Source organism: Cervus canadensis, chromosome 10 (assembly GCF_019320065.1).
Source record: "Cervus canadensis isolate Bull #8, Minnesota chromosome 10, ASM1932006v1, whole genome shotgun sequence".
Lineage (NCBI taxonomy): Eukaryota > Metazoa > Chordata > Mammalia > Artiodactyla > Cervidae > Cervus > Cervus canadensis.
In genome coordinates this window covers 64,539,506-64,564,441 of record NC_057395.1, presented here as the reverse complement: position 1 = coordinate 64,564,441, position 24,936 = coordinate 64,539,506, and the positions used below count along the sequence as shown (strand labels likewise).

Here is a 24,936-nt window from a genome sequence, read left to right as displayed (position 1 = left end):
GTATAGTCCCAGGTTTTTGTGCTTGACTTGATTACCAACCTTTTCCATCATAGACTCCTTGGAGCCCTCATCCAGCACAGAATATGGTGCCGTTCAACCTACCAGGGGCCTAGTAGGCCCTAGGGTCTGCCCCGTCTCCTATAATGGGCAGGGAGCTTTGGCTTTGGGCACTGAGAATGCAAACCAAGCAAGATAGATTTGTACTGTAGCTCAGGAGTTCACCTGTGTCTTCTTTTCATTGTTCTAGGAAGAGTTGCAGGCCAACCTGGACCTGATTCAGACCTACAGACTGCATATTGCCCAAGATATCAACCAGGAAAACCTACAGCTCTTCCTGGGTTCCTACAACGGGTACAGTTGTTTCTGTTCCTTCACTTAAATGCAGACGAGGTCTGAGAAGCTAATGGATATTTAAGAGAGAATCAGGAGGGGAAGTAAGCTGCTTCTTACAATGTTGTGTGATGGTGTTACTTTTGCACTTTCACCACAGTGGAAGAGGAAGAGCTTTCAGATAGATATGAAAATAGCTTTCAAGAATGAATGAACTGAATGCTGTTTCAGGCATATTCACCTACCAGTTGTACTTTTAATATGTTTTGAGACCAAAAGGACCTAAAAGTTACGTAAACACACAAAAACACACAATTTGGGTGACACAGAAAAATGCATGTAGAGGATAGAAGGATAGAAGTTTGGGACTTTAATTCAGTCTCTGTCTGCTGATATTCTGTCATCAGGCAGAAGTGAAACGTGAACAGTAGTAAATTCTCTTTTGTTTGTGTATTTCCAAAGTTGTCACATTTCCCCTAGTCACTGAGAGAAGCCTGATTCTTATCTTGGGTCCAGTTTCTCCAGTGAAAACGTTAGCTCCTCCTAGCTTCCTGGTTATATGGAGAAAGACTGAGGAAATGGGTCAGCTGTAACTTACCCAGAGTTACACAGCCAGTAGGAGCAAGGCAAGTTTTGAATCCAGTCTCTCTAGCTCCTTCCTCTGTATTACAGAGCCTCCTTATTTTTAGCTGAAATCAGAAAGGATATTAAATACTACAGTAAACTGTAAGTACCAGGAAAATAGTTCCCCTAAAAGGTTCCCCTTAAATTATTCCTAGGGACTTCCCTCATGGTCCAGTGGCTAAGACTCCACCCTCCCAATTCCAGGGTCCCGAGTTTGAGCCCTGGTCAGGGAACTAGATCCTGTGTGATGCAACTGCAGATCCCACATGTGGCAACTTAGAAGATTGAAAATCCCATGTGCTGCCAGTAAGACCCAGCACAGGCAAATAAATAAAATAAAAACAAATATTTTTAAAAATTATTCCTGTAAAGTAATTGGAAAATTAGACGCTTAGGACTTTAGGATTTCAACAGCATTGCTGTTAAGTTTTAAAGTTGCCTCCTTTCAGTGTCCTACCAAGTTCCTTATTCCTTCTCTGTTCCACTCAGGATGCCACTAACGAGGCTACTTGTGAACAAAAGCTATAAAATCTCTTTCCTTGTCAGGTGTGAAGGAAAGATAATTTCCAGATTCTTTGATACCTTTGAGTTTTCAGGAAATAACCTGAGTTGCCATGACTTTACCTGAAACGTGCATTGTTTCCTTTGTGTCTCTCTAGCCGCAAAGACCTGGAGATTGAAAGACCCATTCTGGGACAAAATGATAACAAATCAAAGACGTTAAAGTAAGTCTCTCGATCTGCCCGCTAAGTTGCTAAATACACCTGCCTTTGATAGATGAAGCCAGTGTTCTGTGGAGTATGTGTGCTCCTAGCTGAGTGTCCTCTTGTTTGCCTTCCCCCAGGTGCTCTACTTTATTGGTGGTAGGTGACAGTTCACCCGCAGTTGAGGCTGTGGTAAGTATGTACTGACATTGTGAAGTTGAGTAAGATGAAATGTAAGTTGTTTGTAGCACACTGCTGATGTACTCGAAACAGTTGGCAGATACTAGTTTTTGTTATTTCTGATTATACATATCAGGTTTGTGCTTTGTTATCCACTCTGGAAAAATAATTCCTCATTGATCACTTGGTTTCATCAGAAGGGATCAATAGTGCCCAGACTGTTCTATATGGTACAGTTCATTCGGTGGCAGGTAGTACCACTAAATACCATTTGCTTATCATCAGATTTCTGACAGCCTTGGCCTTCTGCAGTCACCACAAATCTGGAACTGTTTTAGCAGGTTGGAAGGTTGCTGAGAGCCTGCGTACTTTTCTGTACCTCTTTCTCAAGCACATAGCACATTGGTAAAAATATTATGTGTTCATTGTAGAAAATTGGTAAATAGAAGGACAGGAGGAAAAAAATCACGATCCCGAAGACAAGCCACCATGTTTTTCTTCAATATAGATGTTGTTATTTAATCACTAAGTCATGTCCATCTCTTTTGTGACCCCATGGACTGCAGCCTGCCAGGCTCCTCTGTCCATGGGATTTCCCAGGCAAGAATACTGGAGAGGGTTGCCATTTCCTTCTCCGGGGGATCTTCCCGACCCAAGGATCAAACTCACATCTTCTGTATTGGCAGGCAGATTCTTTATCACTGAGCCACCAGGGAAGCCCCTCAACATAGTTTGGATGATAATACTAAATATACAAGGTTTGGGGACCTGATTCCTTAGCACTGTATACTATGCTGTCTTGTAAATATACCCTTGTTTATATAACTTCATTCTCTTGTTGATTATTTATGATTGTGCACCATTAATAATGTTGCCGGTGAACATCCATACAGAATCTTTGCCTGAATTTTTGATCATTTCCCTGGGATGAGATGGAAATAATGTGTCAAAAATCATAAACCTTTGTAAGGTTTTAATGCCTTTTGCCAGATTCCTTTCCAGAAAAGATACAACAGTGTGTTGCTGCTGGCAATGTAGGAGAGTGCCTGTTGCACAGCATGCTGTTCACCACTGGACTTTGCAATAATTAGTAGTCAATTTGGTCAAAAAGTGGCATCCCACGCGTTTTAATTTGCACTTCTTTAATTACACATGAAGCCTTCAGTTTTTCATAAGTCTGTTATCATTTTCTTGTCTTTACCACATATATAACGTAACTTAAGTTTCTGCATGAAATTATCTGGTTTTCTTTGGCCACCTTCACTTCTTTAGCTGAAAAGGTGGAGATACATGTTTTTGATAGATATAAAATATAAATATAAAATATCTATCAAAAACATTTTTTCATGAACATGTGTATTTAACACAGAAAAATAGTATTGTTTATAGAAAATATCCTTAATGAGAATTTTCTAATGATGCTGAGTTGTCTTTCTAAAATTACATGGACTTAAAGTAACGTTACCAATTATTTTTCAAGATTGCATAAGTTGGCCATACATACATGGTCTTTTTCTGATTCCATATTTTCAGTGTGTATAGAGAATAACTTCAAAATGCCATCTGTACCACAAACTAGATGCTCTTCTAGACACATTCAAAATTAACTCCCCTGCTAGAGCCTTTTATCCCCTGAATTGGTAGGGATTAGAGGGCTGTCCATGTGTGGAAGAGCAGGAAGAAACTCCACAAGTTCTAGTCTCTAGCTATTCTTACTTATTCATTCAGTATCATTTTTTGAGCTTCTTCTATTTGCTCAGTGGGCTTCCCTGGCGGTTCAGCAGTAAAGATCTGCCTGCCAATGCAGGAAATGCAGGTTCAATCATTGGGTCAGGAAGACTCCCCTGGAGAATGAAATGGCAACCCACTCCAGTATTCTTGTCTGGGAAATCCCATGGACAGAGGAGCCTGGCTGGTCATGGGGTCGCAAAAGAGTTGGACATACTTAGTGACTAAACAACAAATATTTGCTCAGTGCGCTGGAGGGTACAAAAATGAATAAGATGGAGTCTTAGCAAGACTGCAAGGAGATCAAACCAGTCAATCCTAAAGGAGATCAGTCCTGGGTGCTCATTGGAAGGACTGATGCTGAAGCTGAAACTCCAGTACTTTGGCCACTTGATGTGAAGAAGTGACTCATTGGAAAAGACCCTGATGGGAAAGGAGGAGGAGAAAGGAAAGCAGGAGGAGAAGGGGACGACAGAGGATGAGATGGTTAGGTAACATGACCGATTCAATGGACATAAATTTGAGCAGACTCTGGGAAACAATGTAGGACAGGGAAGCCTGGCGTGCTGCAATCCATGGGGTCACAAAGAATTGGACACGATTGAGCATCTGAACTGAACTGGAGTCTTAGCAGTTGGACCTGGGGAGAAAGTAGACATGTCAAAAACCAACCATTGTTCTTGGCCTGCTAGATACTGAGCCTTCGTCTTACACAGTTACAGAAATTACAAAGTGATGAACCAAGGAAAAAGCATGCTTTATTATATTAAATACACTTAGGAGTCATTCTTCCAGAAGATACTTATTGTATATCTAGTATGTTCTCAGCACTTTGCCTGGCATTTAGGGATCAAGTTTCTACATTCTTTTTTTTTTTCTGTTGGGCTTGGTCTTAGTTTCTGCTCCCGAGCTTTCTCTAGCTGCAGAGAGCATGGCTACTCTAGTGGTGCATGGGTTCCTCCTGTTGTGGACCACAGGCTCGAGGTGCTTGGGTTTCAGTAGTTGCGACACAGGGGCTCATTAGTGGTGGCTCATGGGCTCTAGAGCATGGGCTCAGTAGTTACGGCACACGAGCTTGGTTGCTCTGCAACATGTGGCATCTTCCCAGACCAGGGATTGAACCTGTGTCCCCTGCATTGGCAGGCGGATTCTTACCCAGTGTGCTAACAAGGAAGTCCTACATTCTGCCTTTTAGAGCATATTCTGTAGTAAGTAAACAGGTACGTTTACTGCCTGCATTGGCATTTGTATAAGAAAAAGAAAAAACCCTGACTTGATGATCCTGGCTTTTAGGTCATCCCCTGATTTTAGAAGTTTTGAGTACCCACCCATCAGCCATCCCCAGATTAAGCATTCAGCTGGATTACTGGTTCTTGCCTAGGTAATTTTCATGACTCCTTAACTGGCTCGCTGCCTCTGCAGTCTGTCATACAGGCCACTGCTGGTTATTTTCCTGAAACAATTCACATCCCGTCACCTCAGAAACCCTCTGTGACTTCTTGCCTTCCACAGTCAGCTCAAGTTTTCTCACCCTCTCCCTGCAGTTTATCCTCACACCATATGCTGGTCTCTGTAACCCCACACATGCCCAGCATACTCACCTTGCATCCCCTGGGTCTTTACTTCTGCTTCCCTCTGACTCTGGAAGCCTTCAAATGCCCACCCCTTCTTACTTTAGCTGTAGAAATCCTGTTTATCTTTCTGTTCTCACTCAGCTCAGAAGTGAAGTTTTCAAGTACTCTCATTCTGCCTTGGGGCTTCCCTAGTGGCTCAGCAGTCAAGAATCTGCCTGCAATTCAGGAGACACGGGTTTGATCCCCAGGTTGGGAAGATCCCTTGGAGAAGGAAATTACAACCCACTCCAGTCCCTGGGAAATCCCATGGACAGAAGAGTGTGATGTGCTGCAGTCCATAGGATTTCAGAAGACTCAGACACGACTTAGTGATTAAACAACAACATTCTGCCTTGTGTTACATGCTTTTGCCCCTCTAGATTCTATGCTGTTAACATGGTGTTTTATATGTGTGCTTGGGCAAGCATGTGTAAAGAAGAGATCTAGTGGATCAGGTTAACCATAAAACATTGTTGAACCATTAAACAACCTCCCCAGAACATTTTCTTTGAGGTCCCCCTGCTGCCTCCAGGGCGAAGGAGAAGGTTGGGGAATGGGCGCAGGGGAGGGCTGGGGAATGGGCGCAGGAGAGGGCTGGGGAATGGGCGCGGGGGAGGGTCGAGGGAATGGGCGCAGGGGAGGGCGGGGGAATGGGCGCAGGAGAGGGTGGGGGAATGGGCGCAGGGGAGGGTCGGGGGAATGGGCGCAGGGGAGGGCTGGGGAATGGGCACAGGGGAGGGCCGGGGAGTGGGCGCAGGGGCGGGTTGGGGAATGGGCGCAGGAGGTGTGAGGCTCAGTCATAAGGACTGGCTGTGCTGGGGAATCCTCAGGACCTCAGCAGGTGAGGCCCATAGTTCACTTTTTAAAGAAGGAGGCAACTTGCCCTGCTGCTGCGTAGCCATAGGAGGAATTAGATTCAAAATGTAGCTCTTTAAAGACTCTACTTGTAACGGATCCAGAAAACGAACTTAGCCAGATTTTTAGATCTACTAAGAAATACAAGATATAAAGTATATCATGTAAATATATCTCCCATTTTTTATTTTGGTAATTTCTTTGGCTGATTCAACCAAAACTTGAGTTTCTCCCAGCTGAGCTTCTTGAAAGATCCTCCATGTGCCAAGCTATTTTGTATTTAGCAGTTCATAAAATTGTCTTTCTCTGTTTTTTTTTTTTTTTTTTTTAGGTTGAATGCAATTCTCGCCTGAATCCTGTAAATACAACTTTGCTAAAGGTAATGTTTTTCCTTTCCTCACTGCCAACCATTAGTGAGTAAATTATATGTGGTTCAAATCACTTTATTTCTGAAATAGTTGCCCAGAAACAAGGAAAACTTCTTTCCCTTATTCTCTTTTAAAAAAAAAATTTCCTAAATATAGTCTCAGTATAGAAAATTGGAAAATAGAAAAAGAACAGAAATATAGAAAGAATAAAATAAAATTACTCCTAATCCTGCCACCCACAGGGGTTACCCTCTGGTAAAAAAAATATATATATATTGGTTTTTTTCCTGGGTGGTGAGGGGCTGTACTGGGTCTTCGTTGTGGTGGATGGGCTTCTACTACTGTGGAGCAGAGGCTGTGGAGCACATGGGTTCAGTAGTTGTGGTGCTCAGGTTTAGTTGCTCCGCGGTAGGTGGGAACCCAACTCCCTGACCAGGGATCAAACCTTCATACCCTGTGTTAGAAAGCGTATTCTTAGCCACTGGACCCCTGGAGAAGTCCCTCTTATTCATTTTTAAATCATTAAGATTATAGGCTCTTTCTAGCCCTGTGTCTGTTTTCCTCAACTTTTTGACATGTAAACATCTTCCTGTGTCATTGAAAACTTCATAAGCATTATTTAATGTTGTGAAATACTAGATAATGGATGGAAATTCTTTATAAGCTAAATTCCCTTGTATGGATAAGAAAGTTTTCCAGTAGCGTTGTCACAATGAGAGTAGATGCGTTTTCTGGAGCCTACAGTGGAATACTTAAGGGCCTGACCTCCTGGTCTGAATTTGTATTACAGTATATTTAAGTGCTAAACTTATGTTGCTTACTGCTGCTTTCTCAGCCTGAAAGACCTCTGCTTTCTTCCCTTTTTCTTTGAAGTGCAGTTAAAAGGGGAGTGCTGCCACTGTAAGCAGCCCGTAGGTCCTGGAAATGAAACATGAGGTTAACTTTCTGATGTGACAAAACTCAGAGTGTTCTAGGGTCCAGGTGGTTGATGAACTAGTTGAAACATGAATTTTTTTTTTATAGGTATGTGGTTTCAGATTAGCCTTTCAATGCAGGTTTGAATCAGTTTTCTAAAAGTGCAGAACTGAACGTTAAAGTAGCCACAGGTGTGCTTATTTCTGGGCAGAAATGCCCATCCCACAGCAGCGTGATGGAATTCATTCTCTGTTTGATAGGTATCCAGCTCGGAAGTAGTTCTTTCCAGTACTGTCTCTGCGTATGAGAACTGTTTTACTGGTTCTAGTCATATTTTGACTCCTAAACTTCATGAAAATAACAGCCTGGGCTAATTAAGTCTGTTTTATACTTAAATCAGGTTAAATGTTTGTTCCTGATCTTATACTTAGAATTTTCAGGGAACTGACTATTCCTTGTTAACCTCAGATTCCTGTGCCTCCTGTGGCATTCCCATCTGCAGAATAACAGTCCAGCCTCAAAGTTTTCATGTTAGTGAAGGTTTCCTGAGGTTCCTGTCTCTTTTCTAAAAAGTGCCTGGATACGCTACTCTGTGAGTGTGGGAAACCTCACAAATGGAAGGAAGAAGGTGGCCTCGTGATTGACCATTGTACCCCAAAAGCTGCGTCCTCTGCGGATTGGCAGAGTATGCATCTCCGGGGCTTGTTAGAAATGTAAGTTCTTGAGCCCTGCTCCAAAGCTATTAAATAAGAATCCCTCAGGCAGGAACTTGGAGTTATAATAAGCCCTCGTGGTTATTCCCATGCATGATAACAAAGCCCTACTCTAGAAATTTTTGTGCAGATGACAGTAATCAGTGTGTAAAGATTTATGAAGTGAGAGAGAGCCTCATCACTTCCAGCAGTGAAATTAAAGTGGCTGACCAAGCAGGTTGGCTGAATGCAGCATCAGTGCCTGATCGTAGACCTCCCCTTAGTCATGAAGTGGAGACAGTGTAGAGTTGAGAGGGAACTTTTAAGAGTTTGGTGCCCTGAGAAGTAGGGGTCACACTGCTTGAGGACTCTGAAAGTAAATCCTCCAGGTAGAGGCAGAACCAAGGTAGTAGTTAACTTTATTATCACTCGAGTGGAAAATTCCTGACACGGACCTGAAAGCCGGGCCCTGCACTACTGATTAATAAATAGTGAATAATCTTTCAGAATTATATCCAAAGTTATTGCTAGAATTTAGGTCTGTGTATAAGAGCACATTGAGGACGGACTTCCCTGGTAGCTCAGTGGTAAAGAATTTGCCTGCCAGTGAAGGGGGGATATGGTTCAATCCTTGATCTGAGAGGATCCCACATGCCATGAAGCAGCTAAGCTGGTGTGCTGCAACTACTGAAGCCCACAAACCCTAGAGCCCACGCTCCACAGCAAGAGAAGCCACCGCAATGAGAGGCCTGCGTTCTACAACTGGAGAGTAGCCCCCGCTTTCCACAACCAGAGAAAGCATTAGTGCAGCAATGAAGACCCAGTGCAACCAAAGATAAATTAATTAATTAAAAAACAAAAAGAGTGCATTGAGAAGATGGACACTGGGGTGCAGTTAAACATTGAATTAAGGAACCTAAAATTTGACTCTGTCCTGTTTGACAGGACCCTGGATATTCAGAGCATTTCCCTTAAGGGTATTCAGTTCTCAGGTGACTTACATGTTTTTCCCTTCTAGATGGCAGACTGTGGTGGACTACCCCAAGTAGTTCAGGTAAGGAGACTTTTTTTAAAAAGCACCCATTTGATTTCAGCTCTCTGTCCGTGCAATGATTAATAGCTTCTTCTTTTGTGTCCCTAGCCTGGGAAGCTCACCGAGGCCTTCAAGTACTTTTTGCAGGGAATGGGCTACAGTGAGTAGTATACAACTTTCTATTCTAACCAAGATTTATTGATAAATGGGGTCATTTTGGCATCTGAGGAGCGCTCAGTTCTCAGGGCGTAACCTCTGTGCTAGCCAGGCTGAAGTCAAGTAGAAACCAAAATTTTTTATGAAAGATTATTCTGCACATATATACAAAGATGAGCTAAAGCTTACTGAGCACTTACTTTGTGCCAGGCACTCTGTATTCTTAACCTTAAAAGGTAAGTTCTGCTATTAGTCCTATTTTATGGAAGAGGAAATCGAGGCTTAGCGGCCAAGCATGTTTCTCAGGATAACAATTCAGCTGCAGAGCCGTGACTCAAACCCTGGCAGTCTAACTACAGAGTCCACATGTTCAACCACTGAAGCTTCGGCAGTCCTGGCTGTGAATCTGAGGTTGTTACTTCCATTTGAACTTAGATGGATGACTCCTGGCCTAGAGAAACAAGTTAAATCAGTGAAGTCTGCTCCCCACAGGAAACAAACTTGCTGAGTGTTTCAGAGTGAATCCAAGGATGTGTCCTATCATGTGCCACTGTCTTGGTCTCTTGTATTGTGAGACCCCTGAGCTTTCTCATTTGTCCCAGGATAATCCTCACTGTCTCCTTTCTTGGAGTTTTAAAAAAGGATAAAAACCCTTCTAGCCAGGTACAGAGCTCTGTATCCAGTAGGGTGATTTTCCTCCTGTCTGTGGTGTCAGTGTGATTAATGACCCCTGGGCAGCTGCTCTGGGCAGCAGCTGGACCCCTGGGTACAGCCCTGTACCTGGCAGGCAGCCCGTGTATGTCTCGTCTGGAGTGGCCGTGTCATCCCCATCTGTGAGCCACTACCAACCGAGCCCACACCCCTGTCCCTCTGGCTCGCTGGGAGGAGCAGAAGTCCCTCTCCTTTCCTAGGAAGCAGTTCATCCAGGCAAGTTGGCTGTTTATAGTGAGGGAAAAGCAGTTGCCTTTGATTAGTTGAGAGAAGTACGGTCCGAGATGTTATTGAAGCATCAGTTGGCCTTCCCTCCTTTCTGGGACCTTAGAATAAAACTTCACCCCTGGCTTAGTTTGTTCTGTCAGTGTCTGCCAGGTAGCCAAGTTTACCACTTGGCACTCTTGGGTCACTAACCTGCCTTTTCCTGTGTCCATCCTGCTTCCAGTCCCGTACGTGCAGCTCAGTCACCTGAGCACCGAGTCAGGTACCTTCCTCTATGCTGGCCCCGCGCCCGCCTCCCAGCCATGCTCTCCTGGCTGTACTGGCTGCCCGCAGCATGTCCGTGGTTTCCCTGTGCAGTGAGAGCCCGATAGAACGCGGCTCATTGTGCCCCGAGAGAGTTAGCCTGCCGGTCCAGCCCTGATCCCCCAGGAGTAAAGGGGTGGGTTGTAACAGCCAGGGTCACAGCAGCAGCTGAAACTTCACAACGAGCCCTTCTTCCACCACCACCACCTACTGAGTGATCCTTGAGTTAACTCCCAGACACAGGGTTCTCAATTACGAGGGTCGGAGCCTATGCCCGGAGAATGCAGGTACTGACATCTTCTGACCCCGGCATTGAAATGACAGCTGGAGGAGTGGCTTCTTCTAAGACTAGAAGGACAGGCAGGGAGGTAGGCCAGGTTAGGCCCTTTCCTAGCCAAGCTGGAAGGACTTAGAGCCAGAGCAGTGGCACAACAGACGTCTGACTTAAATAGACCCCCGGTGGGCTTTCTCGCAGTCAGCCTGCACCTCAGTGCCTGTGCAGAGGCCAGCTCCAGGCCCACCTGCCCTCCCTGCCCCTCACCTGCCTACGTGTCTCCTCCCCAGGTAGCAAGGGTCACCTGTGGACACGGATGGTAGTCTTGTTATATCGGGCTTGCACTGTGTGTGCGAAACACCTTTGTACTTGTGTGGTGTGGTTTGTCTTTCTTTGGTTTAGTCTTGCATGCATTGCAGGTTTTGGTTACCTGTTTGGGTTCCCAAAGCCTTCTTCCTAGTCACTGTATGGATGGCATGGGCATAGCTAAGAGGTTATACTCTGGACTTAGTTTACCCATTGTTCTGCTATAGACTAGAACCATCTGAAATTTCAGCCAGATCCAGAGGATTAAAGCAGCCTTGCCTAGAGCCCCTCACCTAGAGCAAAGTCGGATGGCTGTGTCTCGTCCTGGTGTCACCTTAGATGATGGGTTGGGAAAGCTACATGTAAAGCCTTTGGTGAAACTTCTGGATTAGCTGAGCTTAACCACAGCTCTATCCTCTAGTCCTCTCCGTTCTCTCTTACAGTCCCATCTGCCAGCATGACCCGGCTCGCCCGATCCCGAACCCACTCCACCTCAAGTAGCATCGGCTCTGGAGAAAGTGCCTTCAGCCGATCTGTTGCCAGCAATCAGTCAGACGGAACTCAAGAATCCTCTGAGTCCCCTGATGTTCTGGACAGACACCAGACCATGGAGGTGTCCTGCTAAGCAAATGCTCCTCCCCAGGACCATGCAAGTCCATCCTCCTTCAAACAGCCACTCCATAATATAACACTTCATCCAGCAACCTGGCATCTATCTTTAACTCCTGCATGGCCACTGACTCTCTCTTTCTGGTATCCTGGATTTATCATCCTCTCTGCCTGCCCACCCCCCTTTTTGTATGTACCAAGAACCACTTCCATGCCATTTCTGTAACATTCCAACCTCTTTAGCTGATCAGATCTCCATATCTTCTCTTACCAGCTTTTCCCTGTGCTTTCCCAACTATGTATCTAAGATTCTTTGATCCTGACGTATGTGTGTGAGCACGCGTGTCTGTGTTTGTGTGTGCATAGTTTTGTGATTTTAGACATGCTTTCTTGTAGAGCTTCTGCAGACAAAAACAAAGAAAGGGACTCTTTTTTTTTGCATTTTCAGTGGTGTTTTTAGGAGAAATATGCAGAACAGGTTTCTAGGTTGAGTAGGCCATTACATTCTCTTTCGGTTCCTTACCGATGGTCAAGATTTGCGAAGTGACTTCAGGAGAGAGCAGATCTGAGGAAGGTAGAAAATCGTAATTCCTGTTTGGACAGTTGATTATGACCAACAGAAGGAAGCCTGTTACATAGAGAAGCAGGCCAGGTGGCCAGCCACCTTCTCCTGTCCAATTGAATTCATGTATCCTATAAATAAAAGGAAGGGATATGTTCTCTCAGAAGCCCATGAACGATGACATTCTGATGCAGTGTGGCATTTTTCTGAAGGAATGAGTGTGGCTTAATTATTAGACTCTCTTAGCGCAGGAAGGTGGAAAACGAAATTCCAGGCCTCTGCTCTGTCGGAGCAAAATTGATCTCTCTGCAGTGTCCGATGCCACACACCAGACATCGGAAGGAGGTGCCTCCCAGGAGAAGAACTCTCCATCTCTCCATCCCCCCAGAAGGGAGAAGTATGACCTGAAAATTATATAGATGTTGAGGAAATGGCTGGAGAGAGAGGAACAGACAACACAATATGATGATTTATAAGTATAACCTTGATTTCAGAAGACTTAATGGAGACTAAATGAAAGATAGAACCCATTTCTCAGAAAGTTAATCCTGTGAACTCCCTCTTGTAAGAGGGAAGGGGCCATAAGGGCACCCCATCCAGGTAGAATTGTGTTCGGTCTGCTGCTATATGAGGGGGTCACAGCCACCCAGAGAGTGTCTCCAGGAGGAGTGTGAAAACAGTTGCCACCCAGTAAGGGTCCCGCTTTGACAGCACAGAGATGTCAGCTCAGGGTTACACAATTTCAGTCCTAGGAAGGGGCTTTTCAGACATAGCATTCACTTTCTGCTCAGATAGGGAATGCATCACTCTGCTGGAGTACGACTTTTTACAGATGATGAAATAAAGCTGTATATGTCTCATTGTTACCCAGTGGTTGGTGTGACTTCTCTCAAGCCACTTCCTGGGGCTCTGGTGGGGACTGTACATGGTCTTCATACTGGGTCACATACCTGATGATTATCCACCCAGCGACACCATCCATTTACAGTGAGGAAACCAAGTCCCGGGATTAATCATCTGCCCGAGATCATCATGCCAGTAAGCCAGCTGGGATTGAACCCTGAGTCCACCTGACACACCTGTATTCCCCTCAAACGAAAAACCATGAGAAGCTTGATCGTGTGGTTCGTAATGGAGGAGAAGCTGAGGTTTCAGGAAGGCGTTCAGCATCTCAGCTCTGCCCTTCGTGCGTGGTTGCCGCGTCCCACCCCTCGTGCAGTAATCCGCAGCCACCTGCCAGGGCTCCACCAACAGACCAGGCTGTGTTTCTCCAGAAGGGGCTCTTTGTACCCTGCCCCCCAAGAATAATTCCAGGGGGGTGGCTATCCTAGATCAGTTCCAAATGATCCAGGGGCAGTGGCTACCAGTACACCCAGGTCGCAGTGTCTGTGGGAGGTACTTGTAAAATGACTTGACCCTGCCCCTCCTAGTAGAGGACAGAAAACCAGTGCCCGTGGGCAGACCAGGTGTCCGCGCTGAGTGCCTGACAACACCGTCCAACACGCAGTTCCAGAGCTGCAGGTGGTCTAACGGCCACGGCTGCTCTAAGAACCCGCCCGGCTCCAGCCATCTTCGCTGCACGGTGCGGATGGTTGCCTCTTTCCCAGCTTGGCTTTGTGCCTGGAGTCAGGCCCCAGCTGACTACACCCAGCTGGTCCTTCCCACACTCATCCTCTTCTCATTTTCATTTTCTTTCTTTCTATTCAATATTATAAGAAAAAAAAGTTGGAGCGCATACTTTGTGAGAGGTAAGGAAGTGGCCAGGTAGACGCTACACACGATGACTGTGTTAAGCTTTTCCGCGTAAACTCTCTCACCCAGTTCTTGTGGCAGCTCTGCGAAGTGGGCAGTGCATTTTACAAAGAACAGTTGAGGAAAGTCAGGTGGTGTCGCCAGAGACACCTACTCGACAAGGTTCCTAGTTCTTCCAGAATCAGTGCATTTTCGTGTTTTATTAAGGCTTTTATTGAGCACCCACTGCAGATCGAGCCCTTTCATCATCTTGTGTGACCCTCCTCTGATCCAGGAAGGTAGACCTATTGCAATTTTATGGATGAGAAGACAGGCCCATTAAAAAAAAAAAAAAAAGAAGACAGGCCCAGAGGTAACTAACTTAAAAATAGTCAAGAAACTAATAGAGCAGCACATCTAGGCTTTAAACTCTCTGATTTTTCAGGTGCCTCCCTGAGTGGAACGGGAGAGCATATGGTGGGATTATTTTTAGACCAGAGATGTCATTCCCTGCTCATGGACCGCTCCTTAAGGCCAGTGCGAAAGGCTGTTTGTCAAATGGAAAGATGGACATCACAGTGGTGTGGCGGCAAGAGCAGGGGGTTGGGCCTGCGATCAGGTCCCTCCCAGCCACAGGCCACATCCTTGGGGGGCCGTCACCCACTCTAGCATGCTGGTTAGAACTTTCTTAAAGAGGGGAGGCCTTCCACTCTGGCCCTCCACTCTCCACGCCACATGCCTCAGGAGTTAAATCTCAAACAATCCTTCCCCAGGAGAAAGGGAGACCATGAGCCCAGGTACAGCAAGGCCCCAAAACAGGCTGCATTGTCTGTGAATGACAGTTTTGTATTCAAAGCATCTGTCTCCAGGATTGCTAAGCCCCCTAAAGGGGAGATAACAAGTGGGTGTGATTATTTTGATGCTAATGAGCTGAGGTTTTTATTTAAATTTATTTGAATGTTATTAACTGATTTAAGCACACCAGTCCGAGACAGTTTTATCAGAGATTCTTCATCCTAGCAGAGTGAGTCTCAAGGTTAGGGAATGCATCATAAGGATCACGGGAAGGGCTTGTGAAGACAGGTTGCTGGCCCTCCACCATGGAGTTTCTGATTGGGTAGATCTAAGATGGGCCCTGAGAATCCTCCTATGAAACAAAGTCCCAGATGATACTGAGGCTACTGGCCTAGGGACCACACTTGAAGAACCACTGTCCAGGTCCTGCTACACACAGTGTGGCTCCCAGATGGTCAACATGGTTTTATCCACTGGGAGTTGTTAGCAGTGCATAATCTTGAGCCCCACCCAGACTCACAGAACCAGAATCTACTGTTTAACAAGATCCCCAAGGGCTTCCTAGACACAGTAAAGGTTGGGACACATCCCTTCATGGCATTGCTTCCCATACTTGCCAGCCAGAGGAATCTCTTGGAGTGGTGAAGATTCAGAGTCTGGGGGCTGCTTCTCTGCTGACTTGGATTTAGAAGATGTGGGAGGGTCCCAGGGATCTGAGACTAGCGAGCCCCCTCAGGTGATGGTGACGATCAGGGAAGTCTGGCTACCCATTTACCTTGGGTCTCTGTCCCTCAGAACAGACCCAAACCCCAGAGCCAGATGAGAAACCTCTCTCTCCAGGATCGTGACGCGGCAGCTGCTTCTCCCCCACAAACAGGAACTTGGGGAAGGTGGCTCCTTGATGGTCTGTGATGCCGTCAGAGGAAACGGGTGGTTGTGAGAACCACAGAGCCTGCAGATGTGAGCCGGGAGCCCCAAGGACCCTGCAGCAGAGCTCAGAGACGCGGGTCCTGGTTCCCTGCCTGGCTGTACTTGACAGGGCCACCTACCCAGAGGTCTCTGAGGAGCACAGGGCTCCTATCCCATCCCCGGGCTACAGACTGCTACCACAGGCAGATGCTGAGCTCCCCAAAGCTCCCTGAAGACTCTCACAGGCCAAGAGATTTCTGGGTGGCCTAGAAGCAAGGACGTTGGTAGACTTCCAGAAGACTTTCCACCCCACCGAGAGCTCCAACCTCTTCAGCTAAAGCATGCATCTTAGCTGGGCCCCCGCCCCAAGACTCTGATGACAGGAAACCAGTAAGTATGCTTGTTTGTGTTTTCCGATGGCCTTGGGACTGTGAGGAAGGATGGTCCCCTCAAGACGGAGTGGGCTGTATGGTTGGAAAATAAGCTCAAGGGAAAGGGGAGTTGGTTCTGCTGAGGCTGTGAGAAGCAGCTTCTGAGGGTCCTCCTCTCCCCCTTTGCTGTTCCCTCCAGCTGCTTTTCATTCTGGTCCCATTCTGGTCCCATCTCAGTTCCCAACTTGCTGTGTGATGTGGGGACCCTCTCAGCGATAGCTGTATGGTGTCATTGGATACGAGGAGTCTAGATTATAACCTCTGAAGGCACGTTCAGTTCCGGAGTCTACAGTTACTCTCAAAAAGGTCTTCAGCTGATCTTTCTGAGCTAAAAGGGAGGGCAGGGGTTCTCCCCTTTAGCTCAGTCCAAATCTGTGACTTACCTCCACCACTGAGAAATGATCTTCAGAAGCACACACTCACAGAAGACTCGAGGTCACCTTCTCTGGGCCCTGGTCACTGTTTGGAATGTTATCCAAATTCTGCCGATCTCTCAAAAGGTCAAGTGCGATGATCAAAACAATGTGGGCCGTGTGCTGACCTCAGCTGTCTTTAACTCTTTCCTTCCGCCCATGCCTGGGCCCCTGCAAAGTGCCTAACATGAGTAAGTTGTTCAGATACTTACACAGTTTTTATTAGATTCTTTCTCTTGAAGTTGGGCCAATACCACCTCCTCCTCCTAGGTCTGCCCACCCACGGCTGCCCCCAGAAGTCTTCCCGACCTTGACCTGGCCAGGTGAAGGGAGCCGGCAGAGTGCTGGGGGCTGGCAGCCTGTGTGCAGGGTTCTCCTGCCTCTGTGGGCCCAGCCCCCACCCCCACCTGCTGCGGGAAGAAGCCTCTGGGTTTAGTGTGGTTGGTAACTGTGGTGACTGTCTTGCTCAAGGAGAAGAAAGTAACCTTCACTGAGCACACACTCCCTGCTGGGCTGCTCAGCTTCTCCTCACAACCTGTAGCGTCAGTATTATTCCCAGGTTCACACATGAGACTCAGAGAAGTTGTCTGCTTTGCCTGAGGTCACACAGCTCGAGTTTGGTTGGTCTGAATTAAGCCCTCGCGCTAGCCAGGCATGATCTGTCCCAGGAGTTTTCTGAACCCATGTCTGTACCTCATACCCAAGGGGGAAGGAAAGGCTGGGACCAGCAGGACTGTTGAAAACCTGACCATGAAGAGCTGCCTTGACCTTGAGGGAAGCAGAGACCCCAGGAGGCAGCAGCACCAGCTTGGGCTGCCAGGGTTTCAGGATTCCCAAGTCTGAGCAGGAAGTGGCTGCCAGGAGCCATCCCCTAAGGGTGGGCCTGAGCTCCCCCGGGAGGGAGGGCAAACAGATCCTGTTTTCCCCTTGTCGATGGCATGAGACGGCAGATAGTTTCACAGATAAATGTTCTAACCTCTAAAGCAGGACCTTTACTCCTCAGACAGGATGGCTGGTGAGGCCATGGGAGCCCCTCCACAATCATGGCAAGCAGCTGTCCTCACCCAGGGGTGGGGAGATGTTCAAAGGCACAATGGAGCCTGCCGTGTCCCCACACTGCTGTAATCGTGTCCTGTCTCTAGAGAAAAGACTGAAACTGTCTCAAAGAATGAAACCACCTTCCTGCAACATCTTAATAATATATTGTTTGAAAAAATCAGCATTACCATGGAAACCTGAGAATTTAAATTATTCTAAGGATAATGGGCAAGATCCCCTGGAGAAGGAAATGGCTACCTACCCCAGTGTTTTTGCCTGGAGAATCCCATGGACAAGGGAGCCTGGCGGGCTACAGCCCATGGGGTTGCAAGAGTTGGGCACAGCTTAGAGATTAAGGATAAGACACCTATCCGAAGAGCTTATAATCAGTCCATCCACTTAGATAATGTGCATCAAGTGCCATCTGTGGGTGAAAATGCTGAGGAAATGGGCAAACGGAGAGGTAGATCCTTGTTCACAGCATGCTATGGAATCGTGACTGGTTAAACAAGCACCCCAGTACATGAATAATTAAAAATTGGGAAGAGCACAGCAGGGAGCTGAGAGGGACACAAGGGAAGGTCCCCAGAAACAGCCTCTGGTGAAGTGACATTCAGGGTATGAGAAAGGAAAAACAGGCGCTGGCTAGCCTCTTCACACGCGTTATCTCTCAGGCCCGTATGGTGGGTGTCGTTATCCCCTTTTTCAAATGAGGAAATGGAGGCAAAGAGAGGGAAATGGTTTGACAACCAATCCTGCAAAGACTTGCAAGTCATCACTGTGTCATACAGTCTCCCAGGCATCTTACTTTGCCCTGTGACACTAGCCACTCAGTGTCAGCTAAGCTTGCGAGACATGCCAGCTCCCAAGCCCCCTCAGATCCCCCTTGCCCACCTAGCCATGGGTCCCGGTGTGCCTGGAAGGAATGAACTCTGTCCTGTCATTGGCCCCTGCCTCCCAGGTGACAGAATGTGATCCCAGGTCAGGTAGTGGTTCTGAGGAACCATAGCAATGAGCAGCTAGGGCTGGGGGATTCAGGGAAAACTTCCTGGGGAGGGTGGGATACAGACAGGCCGGAAATGGGAAAAGGGTCTTCCAGCCAGTGAGAGGGGACTTCACACAGGGAAAGGCCCAGAAACATTGAATGGAGCATGGCTGCAGCATAGAAAAGATGGGATGGAAAGAAAACAAGTTCCGGTTTGCAGAAAGCCTTCAGAGTCTGGTGGGGAGGGGCTGGAGCCTGGTCCTGACTGGAGGGATCTCATTCCCTTGTGTCGGCCAGGAGGTCAGCAGGGCTGAGCTGGGGCAGGGTGGGGTGGAGGGGGGGTGGGCAGGAGCGGGAGGAGGCGGGGGTCTGGGCACCAGGCTCGGGCAGCCGTGGCACATCCCCATCACAGCATCTCTTTCAGATTTCTCTTGGCGATGTGCTCCTGAGTGTTCTTCTGAGGAACGATGGGAAGTCAGCCCAGCAGGGGGAAAGCCCTTCCAAGCCCAAGCTTCAGCCCCTGTGTGCAACACCAAGATCCTGAGCCCATGCAAGCAGGTAGGCTGTGGGCCCCAGGGCAGCCACTCCAACACAGCTTTAAGTATCAACATAGCTTTGAGCGTTTGCCTCCCCATGAACCACACGGCCAGGGTTCCTGCTCTGGGGGAACGTACATATTAGTGGTCAGAACATTAAAACAGATAAACTAGAATATGTGAGAGGGTGACAGGAGCGAACCAGAGGGTGTGATGGGCCCCCAGGCATCTCCCACGGCTTCTCTCCTCCTAACTCAGCTTATCCAGAGACTGAGCTGCAGCTCTCAGACCAGCCCACTTTCGCTGCTCTCCAAAGCTGCACCGTCCATTACCACAGCCACTAACCTTATGTTGCTATTTCGGTTTAGACTGAAATTAATTAAAATCAAAGATTCAGCTCCTCAGTCACACCAGCCTTATTTTAAGTGCTCACCAGCCGTATGTAGCTAGTAGCTACCTTATTGGACAACACAATTATAGAACATTTCCATCAGCACAGAAAGTTCTGCTGGATGGTGATGCTGTTATCCTGAGAGGTGCTGTGAAATACTTGAAGCAAAATAGAGCTATGATGCCTGGAAAAAGTGAGTTCATACAAGGCATAGGCTGAACCTATCATTGTGGTTTTCTAAGGCAGTCCTGACTAAAAATGTCTGTTTTTATGATGATTCAGTTCAGTTCAGTTCAGTTGCTTAGTCGTGTCCGACTCTGCAACCCCATGGACTGCAGCACGCCAGGCTTCCCTGTCCATCACCAACTCCCGCAGCTTGCTCAAACTCATGTCCATTGAGTCAGTGATGCCATCCAACCATCCCATCCTCTGTCGTCCCCTTCTCCTCCCGCCTTCAGTCTTTCCTGGCATCAGGGTCTTTTCCAGTGAGTCAGATGATTAAGATGATTAGGCCATCAAAATATCCTGCAGTATCTAATACTTTGATGTTAGAACTATAGCCCCAGTTTGTTTCTTGTTCCCTAAAACAGCCCACAAATCCTTTCTAACATCACTTTCTTTTTTTTTTTTAACATCACTTTCTGATTTGGGGTTTTGATAATGCATTTGTCAGCAGCCCCCAGAGAGAGAGAGAACTAGTAGAGTATGTGTGTGCACACATGTGTAAGAGAGAATTTAAGAAATTGCCCCACACAGTTGTGGAGTGGCCAGTCTGAAGTCTGCAAGGCAGGTCAGCAGGCTGGAGACCCGGGAGGAGGTGATGCTGCTGAATTCCAGAGTGGACCCTGGAGGCAGGATTCTCTCTTCCTCCAAGGACATCAGCCTTTTTCTCTCAGTCTTCAACTGACTAGAGAAGATCCACTCACATTGTAGAGGGTAATTCAAAACCTCCTGATTTAAATCACTGGAAAAGACCCTGATACTGGGAAAGATTGAAGGCAAAGGGAGAGCGGGGTGGTGGAGAATGAGATGGTTGGATGGCATCACTGACTCGATGGACACGAAGCTGAGCAAACTCCAGGGAGGACAGAGAGGCCTGACGTGCTGCAGTCCACGGTGCTGCAAAGAGCTGGGCACAACTTAATGACTGAACAACAACTGACTTAAATGTTAATCTCCTCTAAAAAAAAAAAAAGCAGCAGCATGGCAGCATCTAGACTAGTGTTTGACCCAATATCTGAGTACTGTGGGCTAGCCACACTGACACACAAAAGTAACCATCACAGATAACAAGAACCATCAGCACTTCTAGGAGGAAGAACACAGCCACACAGTTAAACAGAAGTGGCAGAGTGCAGAGCCACAGTCTGGATGTCTGTGTTTGGCGGGTGTTGCCCCCAATCTGAGAAGTCCTCTACATTGGCGGGGGCGTCCTTTCCACTTCTCTGCCTGCATCCCCAATATCCTCCTCTTGTTTTTTTTTTTTTGTAATTTGTTTTCTTTTTGGCCACACTGCACAGCATGTGGGATCTTAGTTCCCCGACCTCGGATCAAACCCGTGCCTCCTTCAGTGGAAGTCAGTAGTCCTAACCACTGGACCCCCAGGGAAGGCCCAGTATCCTCCCTTCTTTAATACCAGCCTCCCCCAGATCCCAGATCCAGGTGTTGTCGACACCTGGACCCTGCAGACACCTGGTGGGTAGGCAGCTGCCTCCTCTTTGCCACTCACTGTACACCCAGAGTCTGGGGCCCTGCAGGAAGAGATCTGGAAACCACACAGACCTCCACCTTGTTTCCTCTGAATCAAGCCACAGGCAGTGCCCCCAAGGCAACTCTGACTCACAGCGAGGCAGCTGAGAGGGTGACCCCCAGCAGGTGTGCTGGGGCCCTCCCTGCCTGTGGGAACAGAGGGGAACTGGGTACCCCCCTCTCCCAGGGTCTCCAGGGGAAGGACAGGCCACAGCTGTGGACAAGGCAGGCATCGCCCCGAGACAGGAGCTAAAGCAACCATCAGTTACAGTTGTTTTAGATTTTGGTGACAGTTTTAAGGGTCTCTGATTCAGAGTGTGAGCTGAGAGGCTCGTCAGGGAAGGGACATTTCATTTCCTCCAAAGAGTGACGGATGAAGGTGACTCAGCCACTGGAGGGGGCCCATCAGGGGGCAGCATGTGCAACTCAGTGGCTCCTGGGGATGCAAAACCAGGGCTTCCAGAAGGGAAAGGGGCCCTTCTGGCCACCTGCTTCCATTCTTGTCGCAGGACACTCTCAGACTTACTTGCACCATGTATTTGAGCATCAGGCATTCCTCTGCCCCGTGGGATGGCCAGGCCCCAGGCTCTGAGGACTCCAGTCTTGGGTGAACAAGGGGATCTCCACGTGGGTCTGGGAGAACATGCAGGAACCGGTCCATTTTCAGAATCTCAGCCTCACTCTGTCCATGTCCTGGAGGCCCTCAGCCCCCATAAAGAGTCCAGCCCTGAGTCTGCCCCGCCCTGTCCCCTGGGTCCTTGTCTGTCCTCTTCTCTCCCTCCCTCACTTCCTGGGGCCCCAGCTCTGTCTAGAGGGCCTCACAGAGGCCTCTCAGGCCCTGAGGAACATCTATGAGTTACATAAACCTTTCTTTCTGGCCCTGACTGCTTCTCATAGCTTGATGCAGAGGCCCCTACTGAGATGGGACGAGGAGGAATGGGAGGGGGGCCACTGGGGTGTGGGTGAAGGGTGCTCAGTAGGATGGGATTTTTCAGTAAAATTGGGCCTGGACAGGCGTCAGGAGGTCTAGTTAGATGGGACAGTCTGGGCCCCAGTGGGGCGAGGGGATGAACATCCTGTGCTAAAGGTAGCCGCTTGCCACCCGCTCTCCAACTTCACGGTTAGGCCTCAAGGCCCCTGTGTTCTCAGGACCAGTCTGGGGTTGGAGGGGGGGGTCGGGGGGGGTGGGGGGGGTCTGAGTGGGGGTGGCTCTTTCTCTGTGACTCCCTCTTTGCATGTCAGCCTCCCAGGCAGTCTAGGCCTTTCAGAGATGTGCTGTGCGGGCCAGTCCACCCACCCTGGGCCCGTGGGTGGAGAAGGACTCCCAGCAGAGTGTCCTGCGGAGCCTCAGTTGCCTTGCTGTGTCATGGGGCTGAAGAGAGATGATGCATACAGCAGGTGCTCAGCAAGATATGGCAAGTGTATGGCTCGGACACTTGACAGAGCCACGCGCTCCTGCTGGGCGCCTGCTCTGGGCCAGGCCTGTCTCAGCGGGCCTGGGGCTGCACTTCTGAGGGGACAGCACAGACTTGAGCCTGTGGCTCAGAACAAAAGTCACGAGAGAACAACTCTGCCCACATGCAGGCACTCCAGAGTTACAGTGCCCGTCCAGATGGGTGATGTCCTGGGCCCCTCGAGGAGTCCTCACCCTCCTGTGTTCCCCTCCCAGCCCCTCAAAGCTGGTCCATCTGGTAACCACCTCATCAGTGCCTTTCAGAAGCTGAGCTCAGAAATTCAGGCTAATACCTGCTTAAAACTGTCAGTTTTAAGTTTGCTGAGCAGCAGAATTCCTCTAACAAAATCTCCTATGATGATCTGTGTAACAATGGGGTTGTAGGGACTTCCCTGGTGGTCCAATGGTTAAGAATCTGCCTGCCAGTGCGGGGGACACGGGTTCTATCCCAGGTCCAAGAACTAAGATCCCACATGCTACAGGGCAACTAAGCCTATGCGCCTCGACCACTGAGTCCACGCACTCTGGAGCCCATACTCCACCCACCACAGCAAGAAGCCCACACACTGCAACTAGCTGGAGAGTAGCCCCTACTTGCTGCAACTCGAGAAAGCCTGTGCACAGCAACGAAGACCCCGCACAGTCAAAAAAAAAAGGGGGGGGTGTAGTCAGGAGCCCCACTGCCCTTGCCGCACCAGTCCTCTCCCTGAGGGGCCCCAGGAGATGTCTGGGTGCCCTAGGGCTCTACACAGCCCTGTGGAAAAGCATCAGATCCAGGCACCCTCTGGGAGCCCAGCAGACATGCCGCCCCGGGTGCCTGTGGGAGGACTGATGGAGGAGCCCAGCCTCCACTGGGCCTCACTTCTGGCCAGAAGGTGATCGCCTCTGTCCCTCCCTCCAGAGAGGAGCCAGGCCAAGGCTGTGGCCCTGGGCAGTTTCCCAGTGGGCGAGCAGGCAGAGCTGTCGCTGAGACTGGGTGAGCCGTTGACCATCATCTCGGAGTAAGTCTTTCCAAGGGCACTGGGTGGGGTGCTCTGTCCCTTCCCCCAATCCCTAAAGATGCACTCATGGGGGGAGGGGCCCCTTCCAGGAGAAAAGAGCGTGGCCTTTGGTTCTGAGCTCACACAAGCTGAGTGTCTACAGCTTGACACTCCTGCAGAGAGAAGCAGTGGGGAGGGGCCCTGAATCAGACATCTGCTGCCCAGGAGGTACCTGGATCGGCTGGTGCAGGGAAACCTGGGACACTTAGGTGGGACAGGTAGCCACAGGACCCAGCCTGGAGGGTCCCCATGAATCCCCCAGGAGCACTTCCCAGGGCCTGGCCTTTCTGAGAAGGGGGCCCCCTCATCCTTCTCTCTCCAGGGATGGAGACTGGTGGACGGTGCTGTCGGACATCTCAGGCAGAGAGTACAGTGTACCCAGCATCCACGTGGCCAGAATCTCCCATGGGTGAGTCCCCACCCCAGGCCCTGCCTCGACGGGGCTTCCTGCTGTCTCCTCCCACACGTGTGGTTCTGTACGCCCAGTCTTATCTGAGCAGAGCTGGCGTCAGTGGAGAATCAGGCCAGGACCCTGTCCTCCAGAGGAGCTAACAACTGACTCTCTTAGGTCAGCCTGTGAGGCTTGGGACCCCAGGGGAGGGGGCTCGTGAAGGCCTCATGGAGATGTGGCGCCTGGTCCTTAGAGGGTGGCCAAGAATTTGGTGAGGAGGGCATGGCAACCCACTCCAGTATTCTTGCCTGGAGGATCCCATGGACAGAGGAGCCTGGCAGGCTGCAGTCCATAGGGTCACAAAGAGTCGGACACAACTGAAGTGGTTTAGCACACACGCACACGCAAGAATCTGGTGGTGGAGAATGCTGAGCATCAATGTCCCCAGGGAGCCTCCTCGGGCGGTCCTTCCAAGAGGTATTTACTTGGGATGACTGGACTTGGGCACACATGGTCTCTTAACAAAGTATGAGCCATCTTTTGCCAAAGTAAGGGACAGACTGACTTCTGAGCAAATTCTGTGTCGAGAGAGAAAGGCAGTGAATAACCTGGAGCCAGGAACGTGTCCCTGTGTGCACTGTGACAGCCGCTCTTCAGTTCTGAGGAAAACTCAGAACTCAGGGACGGCCTTACTTTCTGAAGCTTCACGGGATGCCTGGCTCTGATCCTGAGACATGAGAACCCCTCACAGAATCAGTTCACACAGAGGTCGGGTGAAACCCACCTGGCCTACACATCTCTCCGTGGCCTAGGCCTGCTGGGCAGAGTTTTGTGTCCAAAGCTGACACTGAAGTTTGAACTGAGGAGACACCGACTACCTCTAAGA

The 24,936-nt window shown here is 48.8% G+C and overlaps 2 protein-coding genes across 9 annotated transcripts in view; both read left to right on the top strand.

Moving 5' to 3' along the window:
• The window catches only part of NDRG3 (NDRG family member 3), a 61,725-nt gene extending 48,671 nt beyond the window's left edge, over positions 1–13,054 (top strand). For 6 of the 7 annotated variants that reach the window (XM_043478684.1, XM_043478681.1, XM_043478685.1 and 3 more), the window contains 8 exons: positions 248–351; positions 1,614–1,679; positions 1,799–1,850; positions 6,366–6,413; positions 9,028–9,063; positions 9,151–9,202; positions 10,358–10,396; positions 11,461–13,054. In XM_043478684.1, coding sequence (XP_043334619.1) covers positions 248–351; positions 1,614–1,679; positions 1,799–1,850; positions 6,366–6,413; positions 9,028–9,063; positions 9,151–9,202; positions 10,358–10,396; positions 11,461–11,642 — 579 coding nt within the window. In that variant the 3' untranslated portion in view covers positions 11,643–13,054. The remainder of the gene's footprint in view (positions 1–247; positions 352–1,613; positions 1,680–1,798; positions 1,851–6,365; positions 6,414–9,027; positions 9,064–9,150; positions 9,203–10,357; positions 10,397–11,460) is intronic. The other variant, XM_043478686.1, reaches the window with a different exon arrangement.
• Positions 13,055–14,302: 1,248 nt separating this feature from the next.
• The window catches only part of SLA2 (Src like adaptor 2), a 27,347-nt gene continuing 16,713 nt past the window's right edge, over positions 14,303–24,936 (top strand). Inside the window, exons 1-4 of one of the 2 annotated variants that reach the window (XM_043478694.1) lie at positions 14,303–16,013; positions 18,915–19,048; positions 23,521–23,620; positions 23,982–24,068. In XM_043478694.1, the coding sequence (XP_043334629.1) occupies positions 18,958–19,048; positions 23,521–23,620; positions 23,982–24,068 (278 nt within the window). In that variant the 5' untranslated portion in view covers positions 14,303–16,013; positions 18,915–18,957. Of the gene's footprint in view, positions 16,014–18,675; positions 18,791–18,914; positions 19,049–23,520; positions 23,621–23,981; positions 24,069–24,936 lie in introns of those variants that run through there. The other variant, XM_043478695.1, reaches the window with a different exon arrangement.